The sequence below is a fragment of the Artemia sp. Qi Xiang Cuo genome, chromosome 14, assembly GCF_049724085.1.
Source record: "Artemia sp. Qi Xiang Cuo chromosome 14, ASM4972408v1, whole genome shotgun sequence".
Classification (NCBI taxonomy): Eukaryota; Metazoa; Arthropoda; class Branchiopoda; order Anostraca; family Artemiidae; genus Artemia; species Artemia sp. Qi Xiang Cuo.
The window spans coordinates 58,821,897-58,834,165 of NC_142807.1; the positions used below are offsets into that span (position 1 = coordinate 58,821,897).

The 12,269-nt window shown below is 35.0% G+C and overlaps 1 protein-coding gene across 1 annotated transcript in view; it reads right to left on the minus strand.

Moving 5' to 3' along the window:
* The window catches only part of LOC148944699 (ubiquitin-protein ligase E3C), a 103,553-nt gene extending 94,593 nt beyond the window's left edge, over positions 1 to 8,960 (minus strand). Inside the window, exons 1-2 of the mRNA XM_089100233.1 lie at positions 8,786 to 8,960; positions 4,679 to 4,864 (exon numbers count right to left, since the gene is read on the minus strand). Coding sequence (XP_088956359.1) covers positions 4,679 to 4,864; positions 8,786 to 8,902 — 303 coding nt within the window. The 5' untranslated portion in view covers positions 8,903 to 8,960. The remainder of the gene's footprint in view (positions 1 to 4,678; positions 4,865 to 8,785) is intronic.
* Positions 8,961 to 12,269: the final 3,309 nt, after the last annotated feature.

Consider the following 12,269-nt stretch of genomic DNA (forward strand, 5'->3'; position numbering starts at 1 on the left):
AACCTTATTGAGACGTGTGTAAAATCTTACTATCAAATAAATATTTTTGTAATCGACTATTTGCAAGTTTTTCCAAAATTTTGCTGAAAATCGAAAGTACAGAAATGCCTCTATAATCTGAAGAGTCAGTTGGACTCCCAGCTTTAGGTAATGCTATAAAATTTGATTTTTGTAAAAACTCAGGAAAAATGCCATGCATCAGTGATAGGTTAAAAATATGTGCCAACAAAGGTGAAATGCTTGATACTATTTGCTTTTTGGTTTGAGCCGAAAATCCAAATTCGTTCTTTCGAAAAACCCGTTTAAGCTTCAGAATAACTTTATCAATCTCATGAGGCTCAATCTCTGAAAAAGAAAACGAATTTTCTGCATTTTGCTCATTAACTGGAACAGAAGGGGAATTCAGTTGCATATTCATAGTCGATGCAAGTCTAGAACCAATATTACTGAAATAATCTCCAAAAGCATTTAAAATCTCATAGGGCTCTGTAACATTTTCTCCATTTAAAACAAGGCAATTAACACTAGTACTTTTACGACTATGAGGACGTATCTTTTCATTTACCAATTGCCATGTTTTTCTCATATCCGATTTATACTCCAAAAATTTCTCTTTATAATATTTTCTCTTCTCATGTCTGATAATAAGAATTTAGCTTATTCCTATAAACTCTGAATTCTTCAAACGAATCAGGTGTTTGTAGTTTTAAATAATTCTTAAATTTTCTATTTTTATGTTTTAACGATGTCAAAATACCTTCAGCAATCCATGGGTTAAATTTCTGCGCAAACTTTCGATGCAAAACTCGTGTTGAAGAAGCCCGATCCCGCAGTCGCATCATTTTATCAATAAAATCTGAAAACGCAGCATTTGCGTCATCTGAGCCATAAACCGAACTCCAATCATGGTCACCAATTAACTGACGAAGAACTTTACAATCAATCCATGTATATCGCTTTTTTGAATTATCCATTGTTGAATCTCGATGTTGTTTATTACTATTATTTAAATTTAAAAGAACACTCACCGGAAAATGATCCGACATATTAGACAAAATTACTGACGATTTTTAAGCGTAAAATAAAACAGGAGAGAAAAATATATTATCTAATAATGTAGCTGTGTTAGCTGTAACTCTTGTCGGCAGAGAAATACTTGGAAGAAAATTAGAACACAACATCATACTTAAAAACTTCTCATTATTTCCAATATTGAGATTCAAAAGATCAAAGTTAAAATCACCCGAAATAATAATCGGTTTTTTCAACGCTTCCAGATTTTTCAACAGCGGTTCAAAAACTTCAAAAAATCTGTTTGGGTTAGACGGAGATCGATAAACAGACCCGAAAATAAATGGATTACATCCCAAAGTCACAACTTCAACAAAAATAGTCTCATATAACCCATCATCAAATACAGACAAATCACTGAGAATACTAAAAGACCAGTCATCACGAATATACAGCATATGACCTCCTCCCGCATTCTGACACCTTGTACGCGAAAAACGCTACATCCCGGGCAGATCTAACATTGTAAGGAGTGTATTAGCAGACAAAAAAGTTTCGCAAACTCCAACAATGTCTATAGGACTAGATGCAAGCAAGAGCTTCAGTTCGTTGAATGCACTTTGTAACCCCTTGATGGCTACATTTACATGTAGCCATCGGATCGGAAAATCACAATTTTTTGTTTTATCCGATAGAAAGTCGCATGAAGAATAATCACATTCAGGTAGATTATTTACATAAGGCATATCTTTATCATTTCCGGTAGCTGAATTTAGAATAACATCTAATTTCAACCGAGAATCAAGAAAACACTGAAAACAATCCATAAACCCAAAAAAAAGAAAAGAAAAATTCACCGCTTCTTAATTTAGACGACAGGTTCATATGACACATTGCGAATCTGAACTACGTCGAAAATCGTTTTACACGGAATGATTTACGAACCGCACTTGACATAAACCACACCTCGTAAAGTCCATACATTTTTCAATCCAAACTTATTGCCTTTCCCTGGTTAGAGCCCCATTTACATAGATTTGGGAACCTTTCAAATTCTTGCGATTGCGCAGGATCTCAACTGCAGATGCCTCAGTAAAAAATGTAAGTTCAATCGGAGTTTTTATTTCCGAGGCCCCTCCCAAACGCCTTGCACCCTTGACAACGGATTTATCAAGATTGAGTCCCATTTCACTGTTAAGAGGAGCCGATACTTTCTCACCAAGGTGAGGCAAATCACACATGGAAGAGTCTATCCCAGATACAATGACCTTAGTCAGAAGAGAAGACTGGTTTATATCATCCAGGTTAGTTTCAAACTTTTGGAGCTTTGCGCAATTTTGAACAATTCTTGCTCGCAAATCGCCAAGTGATTTCTCAATCAGTTCAAATTTACCCTTGAATTGCAGATCAATCGCCTCATAGACAGCTTGCGTAACAGTATCAAGAAAATCTGACTTAATCTGTTTCACCGAAGAACTTCCTAATCTACTCCACTGGTCTTCCACTCTCCTACGAATTTCATCCTGTATGCCGTCAAAAAGGTTTACAATTTCTGACTGCATCAAGTTAACCAACTCAGATAAATCCCCGGCTAAACCTTCCGAGTCCTCCGTACACAGCCTTATCGCTCGCTGAACATTTTTTCTGCCATCTCTCAGCGCTTCTTCATATTTCTCCGCGTAGGCCTATATATTCTCTGACGTTACTGTCTTAATTTCGTCAGTTCCGTAACAGCAAACTTCATAATTAATTTCATCATCTTTGAGAGGTATCACCTACATAATTTTGCAAGGCCACATATAGTAATATTTAAATTCAGCAAACGCCCAGTTTTCGACTTGCATAGCTTTGGCAAATGACAAAATGAAAAAAGCAATATCTCTCTCACTCAATACGTCCGCACACCTTGTGTGTATGAATGTCTAGCAGTGACTGATGACAGTGGGCGGGATCAAAGAAAAAGGAGAGCTGAAAACAGCCAATGGAAAATTTACCAAGTATCCAAGTTAAAATATCCAAAAAAGCACGATATAACTCTCTTGTGTTAAGTAGTCAATGACTGAATGACTCAAATAAACTTTTGTCAATTAATTCGACGCATTGATTCAAAATTGGATTGATTCGAATTGGTTTTTGCAGGTATTTTGGTCCAAGCCTACAAAATAGGCATTGGTTACCTGGTCTTTCGACTTCCGTTCTCCCCTCTCTATCTATCATTTCAATTGCTTTTTGGTCTTAAATGTAAAATGGAAAACGTATCTTCTAAAAGAAAAAAACTTTCTTCTAAAAATGCGAATGGCAATCCTTAGAATTTATTCAGAGTACACTTCAGACTTCACTTATCATAGAAAGCAGAATCGCACTACCCAATCAAAGAACGGTGTTGGCACAATGTATTTTTTTTTTCATACCAGGGCACTTCGTATCAAAGGAGTTGTCGTAGAAACTTCGAAAAGGACTCATTGGATTGGAAATTGGAGTGGCTTGTGCCCTATTTAATAGTCGAAAGTGATTGAAAGGCATCTAACGCCCCTTCCGCGCCCACCATTTCCCCAAACACATCCAATCAAAATTTTGAGATAGCCATTTTGTTCTGGAAATTATGTATTTAAGGATGACAAACCCCCCAGAGCCCTCAGGGCAAAGGTTGTAAGTTATGCCCTGGGGGCATATAAGTTTTTATAGATAGAGTTGTCGTAAAAACTTCAAAAGGGGCGCATTCAATTGGAAACTGAGAGGGCTAGTGCCGTTTTAATAGTCGAAAGTGATTGGAGGGTAACTAACCCCCCTCTCACGCCCACCATTCCCCCAAACACATCCAATCAAAATTTTCAGATAGCCATTTTGTTCTACGTAGTAGAAAGTTCTGGAAAATAGGTTTTTGAGGATGACAGCCCCCCCCCCCGCCCTCAGGCCAAGGGTGGTAAGTTATGCCCTGGGCGCATATAAGGTTTTTATTGAAAGCGGTGTCGTTGAAACTTTAAAAGGGCTCAATTGATTGGAAATTGAAAGGGCTAGTGCCTTTTTTAATAGTTGAAAATGATTGGAGAGCGACTAACGCCCCTCTCACGCCCACCATTTTCCCAAACACATCCAATCAAAATTTTGAGATAGCCATTTTGTTTAACGTAGTTGAAAGTTCTGGAAATTAGGTCTTAGAGGATGACAACCACCCTAGCAGCCCTTAGGGTAAGGGGTGTAGGTTAAAAATAATATTTTCAGGGTTTGCATTTCGGTTTTTGACAACATCAAAAATCACAGATTAAAAATACCAAAACTTAGTTCTGTTCACCTTTTTATTTATGCAAGAGAACGCTGGCCCTTAAGACTGGCATAGTCAAAACAGCACTGACAATGCACTGGAGGATTGAAAATTGTCATCCAGCTCTCATAAAAACAATAAAAAATTATTTCTAAAAATATTACTGGCAATAGAACAAAAATTACAGAAAATAGTATTAATCAAATATTTCAGAGTTTTGGATGTGGAGGTAATTAATAGCCTAATGGTCAGACCTTTGGTGTTAAATGCCCTTCTCTAACTAAAATAACTACAATCGAGGCTTTTCCAGTCATTTAATTCCAAAAATATAGCTTTAAAGAATTTACACCTAATTGCGGTATTTTTACTGTTAGACAAACATAAAATTAATTAAATTCAGCTTACAATTCTCGATTCATCAATGTCAGGATCATAGAAATAGTTGAATCTTTTTAATAAGTATTCAATATCCTTCTGCTGAAGTCCTTCGTCATATTCTGTTCTCAACGAACGTTTTAGTTGTGTTTTGGTCAGGTACATTCTCACGGCAGACTGGCATTTTGCTGCAGACACGTGAGCTAAGCGTAGTTCCTAAAACAAAAAGGATCATAAGTTACTGAATTCAAAATTTAAGGAAACACGGGTATATCCAGGGGGATTAGAGGGCTCATCCTTCACCTTTTAAAGTCTCGTGTTGAAAAATATTGGAAGTATCTCTCGTCTAAAAATTTTTTTTTTAAGACGATTTTTAAGTTTCATCATCATAGCTGTCCCCTCCTCAACGCCTCGCTCTTTACGCTAAAGTTTTTTATTGTTTTAAAAAATAAAGTTGTAATACAGAGTCAAACTTTAGCGCAAAGAGCGAGGCGTTGAGGAGGGGACAGCCCCTTTCCTATACTTAATAATTTCTGTTCGTTTTAAGTTTTAATGTCGCTCCTTAGTTTCAGTTAAAAAAACTTGTTTTTTGTATTTAATTTTCCCTGTAAGTAACGCAGCGTATGGTGAGATGGTATAGCCATCTTCTCCAAATGCCCAAAGAAACACCATAATGAATCGCCTACAATTCCAACCCCGTGGCCGCTAGGTGGAAACGATCAAGTTGTCATCCAAGAATAAAATGGTCTAAGAGTCTACACCAGTTCCTAAGAAAGGCAGGAATAACATTTGAGGACGCAGTCGCGGCTTCTCAAGACCGGATGTCATAGAGGAGAATGGCGTCTGCTCTTCCGACGCTCACGCCAAATCGACAAGAGAATCAACTCCAGTAAGTCTTTTTATATACCATTTTTTTTTTTTTTTTTTTTATGTTATTTTATAGCACATATTAGCTCTTTCATTAATTTTTTCAATTATTGTTTGTTAATAACTATTTTCAGACATGAATCCAAAATATTCGGCTTTTTTAAGTTTATTTTTTACTATCATGACTAAAACTTTTTCATATTAACTATCTAGAAATACTTTTAATCATTAATGTTGTTTGGCTTCAAATTTAAGACTTTTACAATGTTTTTCACAAAAATCCCTTTATGTTCTTTTTTAATACTGTATTTAAACATAATCTAAAGGATTTTCACTCAAAAAAGACCAAATTTTCACTCTTAGGCTAATAATTGAGAAGTGCCTGTGTTTTCAAACACCTTTGGTCCTCAGTTTTATAGATTATGAGCAAGCGTTCGATTCTGTTGATAGAAGGGCTTTAGTAAAGGTTTTATACTTGTATGGTATACCAAAAAAATACATTAAAGTGATTAGTGCTATGAACGAGAATAACACTGCTGCGGTTAAGGTAGGAAATGAGGTTAGCAGCTGGTTCTGTATTGAATCAGGAATTAAGCAAGGTTGTGTTCTATTCCCCGTTATATAGATTATTCTGATGGATTTTGTCTTAAAGAGCACAGGAAAGGCACTGGAAGACCCCCGAGTCGAATGGAGAGAAAAAATTCTCCTGGACTTAGATTATGCTGATGATTTAAAAGTTCTAGATGAAGGTATGAGCAAAATGAAGGAGCTCATAGAGGTTTTATGAGTTCAGGGTGCAAGGATAGGTTTTAAAATTAATGTTAAGAAGACCAAGTCACTAAGACTAGGAATAAGTGAAGATGAAAAGGTGATCTTGGGTAACGAAAAGATTGATCAGGTGGGTAGCTTCACTTACCCTGGTAGTATTATCAGTAAAGACGGCGGGATCAGTGAAGATGTTAAAAGTAGAATAGCCAAGGCTCAGGTTGCTTTTTCACTGTTAAAAAAAGTTTGGAAGGATAGGAAGATAAATCTTCAAACCAGGATTAGAATATTGGAAGCTACAGTGACGACAGTGGTCAAATATGGCTCTGAAGCATGGACGCTCCGAAAAGCGGATGAAGATTTGCTAGATGTTTTCCAGAGAAATTGGTTAAGGATTGTTCTGCGTACCCAGCTGACTGACCGTATTTCAAACAATAGGCTATACGAAAAATGTGGCTCAATACCGCTCTCTAGGCCTATTATGAAAGAAAGGTTGAGGTGGCTAGGGCACGTTGTGCGGATGACAGATTGCCAAAGACTGTTCTTTTCGGCCAACCGACTAGGGCTAAACGGAAAGCAGGTCGTCCTCGTCTGGGGTGGGAGGACGTCATAAAGAATGATTTAAAGGAAATGGGAACTTCGTGGGCGGGTGCAAAAAGGGAGGCTTTGAATAGATTGGGATGGAGGAGGAGCGTGCGTAGCTGCGTTGGCCTTAGGCGGCTTGGTGCTGTGGTGAGTTGTTACTAGTAGTAGTAGTAAAGAATTCAGACCTCCTTTTCATCGATAAGAATACTTTTTTATTGATATGCACCATGTTCATCAACAAATATTAAATCTGATTCACTTTTTGAAAATAATTTTTTGATTATTTCAATTTTTCCATGGCTTTCTAGTATTTTGGTATCCTTGTACAGAAGCCCAAGCTTTTACGGCTTTCAGCTAAGCCTGAATGCTTATCAGCAATTGTTAAATACCAACAGTATCAATTACTCTCAGCCAAAAACCCGGAACCTCTTTTTTACTGATAAGAATACTTTTCTTACTGATAAGTATACTTTTCCATCATCAAATATTCAAATCTGATTAACATTTTGAAAACCATTTTTTGATTATTTCAACTGTCTATGTAGCTTTCCAATAGCCTCTTTCTAATGTGCTTATTTTTGAGTCTAGGCTTTGGTGGCTTTTGGCTTATTCTGAAAGCTTGTCAGCATTCTTAGCAACATTCAATACCGTTTTTTTTTTTTTTTTTTTTTTTTTTTTTTTTTTTTTTTTAATTGAAAAAAGAAATAAACAAATAATCCTTCGAAGTGTGCTTTGTTTCTGCAGACCTTCCTATTATTGCTGTTCACGTGCTTCATAATTTTTCCATTACCATGTTCTAATTTCCCTAAACTTTTTCCCTGGTCTATTTTAGAATTAAAGAGAAGCATTCTTGGTATTCATATTGTTATCAGTTCCGGAAAGCTAGAAAAACTGCTACCGCTTAAAAAAATTTATTTTAATATTCTCCTTTACAAATAAACTGCAACATTTTTGCTATTCACATTGCTATCAATTCCAGAGAATTTAATAATAGCGTCAAACATGACAATACATCATTAACAAATAGTTACTACAGTAAAGTGGCTACGAGCTCTCGCCCCAGTAAAGGAGGATTGAAGTTAGAGTCACTCTGTACCAACGAGAATTCGTCATACCAACTGGCGATAGCTTTTACAATAAAAAGTGCTTTTGGAAAACACTAGCTAAACATGGCAGAAATTGTATTGCACATTTTCAAAGAGAACAACGTTGTCCAAACAATCACGTTGTTCGAAAAGAACAGCGTCTCTTTTTTCCATTTGTTTTTACTTCCTCTCTTTCTTTTCAAAGCTACGACAAAGACTTATTTGTTTTATAAAAAATAAACAAATAATACATTGTGCCCAAATCGCTCTCAACTTAGGCAGCGCTACTGCACTGCCTATGATTTTTTGTGTATCACTGAGCAGTAATTAAGTTATTTTTATTGAAATATTTTAAAGTCAACCAAAAAAAGCTTGAAGATAAAATCTAATTTATAATATAACATAAGTAGATGCACTACAAAATGCCCTTTTTTTGAAAAATAAAAAATTTCTAACTTCACAAAAAATCTTAACTATTATTATGTAAAAACTCTGGGGGGGGGGGGGGGTTAAATTATGAATTGTAATTAAGATTCTATAAAAAAAAAAAATTTTTATTTCTTAGTAATTTAAAATTTAAATTTTAAGGCCACCACTTTTTATTTAAGGGGGAAAGCGCATCTTTTTGGCCAATCTTAGAGAAACGTCCCCCTATACTACTAGCGTAATGCAACGATTGAACAAATAAATGGATAATGATAAACTTCAGGATTAGGAAGCTGAATAAAATGCAACAAAAGAGCTAATACTAGCCTTCCTTTAGAAAGGTGAATGTCTCAAATATACACCCTTCTCCAGGGTGAGTTGGGGGTGCACAGTGTCAAAAAACAATTACCTTTCTCTGTTCTCTTTGACTGTGTACTGTACTGAGCAGAGCATCTCGATCCACTATCCTTCTTCCTGACAAGTCTTGCTCTGGTTCAGAACAAAATTTTCCTTCAAAGAGATACATAGTGAACCATTTACAAATACAACCTAAAAAACATATAATTTTAGCAATAAACAACCACGAATCTTATGTAACCAAAGTCTGCTGGTCATGCTCCCAACTCAAGACACGAGATATTGAGGTTTATTGCTGATTGTTCGTGATTTTCAAATTATGACAACACTGATAATGAATGATGCTACTAGTTTCTTATGGTTGATGTCAGATTCTATCTTGAGAGCGCTGCAGACCAAGAGTGAGCAGTCAATGGATTTGTCTTCTGTTTGGTAGAATATATGCAGTGGTAACTATGACATTTTACTGGCATTATGTTGAGACTTGGTATGGTTGATTGGACCTTTACAGTGGATATTTCTTGGGAGGCTTCAAAATTTATACTGAGTTCAGAAAATAAGTATACTGATAAACTAAATTAATCACAAATGTGGCCTAATTTCGCACCATTAAAACATAACTGAATAATTTTCTTACTGTTTCTACTTTACTGAATTACCAACTAAATAGAATTTGTAATTTGTATTCGACAATATCTTTAAAACAAAAGATCATTGCACAATTATGTGCAAATTTCTTTAGAACTGCAAGCTGTAGATTAATAAAGTCTTTACATTTTTAATTTGCATGAAAAGAGATTTATTTCATGTATAGACAAAGTAATAAGTAAAAACCAAAGAAAACTGAGCTCTGGTAAAATTTTGAAATTTTAAACTCCTATAGGGCAAACCCTACCCTGAATCTAGAGTACTCAAATTTCACATTTTAAGACTTTGAATCATAAAGGAAAGGAAAAACACCCAAGGTTTTCGAAATTGCTTTTCAAGAAACCTTAGCGGACATGTTGCAGACTTTTGAAATCAGAATCATGTGAAGACTTCTTATTCTATATAATCCAAGGGCCCAAAATCAAGCCCCCCCCCCCAGACTGACAGACTAAGACATATTGTACTATTGTAATTCATGATAATTCACAGATCATTTAAGGAATGATCCTATACGATTAAGTCAGCAATTAAAAATCGTTAAAATTGTAATACGAGTCAGCTAAACCAAATTATGGTAAGTATACTGTTCAGTCTGTTCACAGGTGGTATTTTATTTATATCACAAGTTGGAATTCAAGAGATATAGTCACTTATTTTAAATGAGAGGCTAAAATTGGAAAATGAGCATTATAAAATATTGACTAAAATATAGTATAAAATAGTAAAATAGCATGTCAAATATAGTGCCATTTAAAACCGACCTGTGTAAAAATAACCTTAAATTTTCTTTTTCAAAGAAGTAAGGAATAGTGCTACTCAAGAGACAAAAAATTTACTATAATACTATGTTACTAATATATTACTTTATACTATATTACTATTTTATTGCCTATCTTAATGCACAAAGGTGCACAACTGGCATAGTAGGGAAGGAAAAAAGAAAAAAGTAGGGAAGGAAAAAAGAAAAAAAACACAACGAATATAAAATCAACACTTAACCAATGACGAGCCATAAAAAGACGTTCAGGAAAGTAGATTCAAAATTTAGCAGCCATTAAAACCCTTCAGTTCTTCTTTGGATAGCATCTAAGGGGTTATTGACTCCATATCTGGTCAATACAGTGGTGTTGCAAGTCCAAAGGGGAAGCCAAAGCAAGTATTTCGCACATTTCTATGCAGACTACAAAACATTATATACAAAACCTAGGATACGGCAACTAAACTTAAATGGATACTGGAGTCAAATGCTCTTGGGACATCAAGATCAGCAAAAATAAAGCAATTCCTCATTTTCAGCAGCATGTTCCAACAAAGCAGGGACAAGATGATGCTCATGATTGCGGCTAACCTTTTTTTTTTAACCCAAACTGATTATTCAGTGTATAAAACTTAGTTGTAATTTCATCAATAACTATTTCAAAGAGTTTGTAAAGTACAGGGGAAAGATAATCAGTCTGAACCAAGAGTACTGGTTAGAAGGTTTTCCCTTTTTAAGGACACAACTACCTATACCAGCACTAAACAGATTCGGTACTATTCGGTACTATTTCATCTTTGTATATTCAATTTAAGTTTCACTCGTTTAAACATTTATTTATTAATTTACATTAATATCTATTGTATGTTTGTTTGCATTGATTGTTTATTTAATTTCTGTTCGTTTTAAGTTTCATTTATACTTCAATAGGAAAATACTTTTCTTCGTTTTAAGCTTGATTTTCATATTCAATCTAAACATTACTCGCTTTGAGATCTATTTATTCATCTATATTATTGCTTATTGTATGTTTTTGCCATGATTGTTTATTTAATTTCTGTTCGTTTTGGGTTTCATTTATTCTTTAATAGTAATTTCTGGTCGTTTTTAGTTTTAATTTTAAAAGGTATTTTTATCTGGTTATCGTAAGTTTAAAAAGGCCTTTACATTTCTTTTAAAAACTTAATTTTTGGAAAGTTTTTTTTTTAATAATTTTTGTTCTTTTTTGATTGCAAAAAAATTCATGTTTTTAAAAATTCCTTATTTCAAAATCAAACTAAAAAAAAAAAAATTAAATACTCATCAAAATATCAGATGTGATATCAAAGTAATAATATCTAATTGTAAAAATGGGTTTGTGTCAACCTTGGAATTTTTATTACCTGATGTTTAAAATGTTTTCAACAAAATTTTTATAGCAAAATTTTCATAGGATGTGTTTGGGGAAAAAGGGCGTGTGGGGACTAGATTTAGCTTCGGTCTCTTTTAACTCTTTAAAAGTGAACTAGAACTTTCTATTTTCAATCAAATTAGCCCTCTCTGAAGTTTATACAAGGATACCTTCCATAATAACCATATATGCCCCCAGAGCAATACTTACAACGCCTGCCCTGGCCCTGGAGGGGGGGGGGTATGTCGACACAGGAGTTTTATCTTATCTGATCTTTGAACTATTTTTAACAAAATGGCTACCTCAAATTTTTTATTAGATGTGTTTGGGGAAAAAGGGCTTGGGGGGGGGCAGTTGCCCTCTGATTACTTTTGACTCTTAAAAAGTTAATTACAACTTTCCATTTCCAATCAACTGAGCCCTCTATGAATTTTATACGAGCATCCCTTCCATAACAACCATATATGCCCCCGGGGCACAACTTACAGCGCCTAACCTCGGGCCCTGGGGGGGGGGGGCTGTGTCGACACCAGAGTTTTTGTTATCAGAACTTTGAAGTATTTTTAACAAAATGTCTATCTCAAAATTTTTATCTGATGCATTTAGGGCGTGGAGGAGGGGGGGGTAGTTGCCCTCCAATCTCTTTTGACTCTTAAAAACTGAACTAGAACTTTCAGTTTCCAATCAAATAAGCCCTCTACGAAGTTTATACGAGCATCCCTTCAATAAGAACTATATATG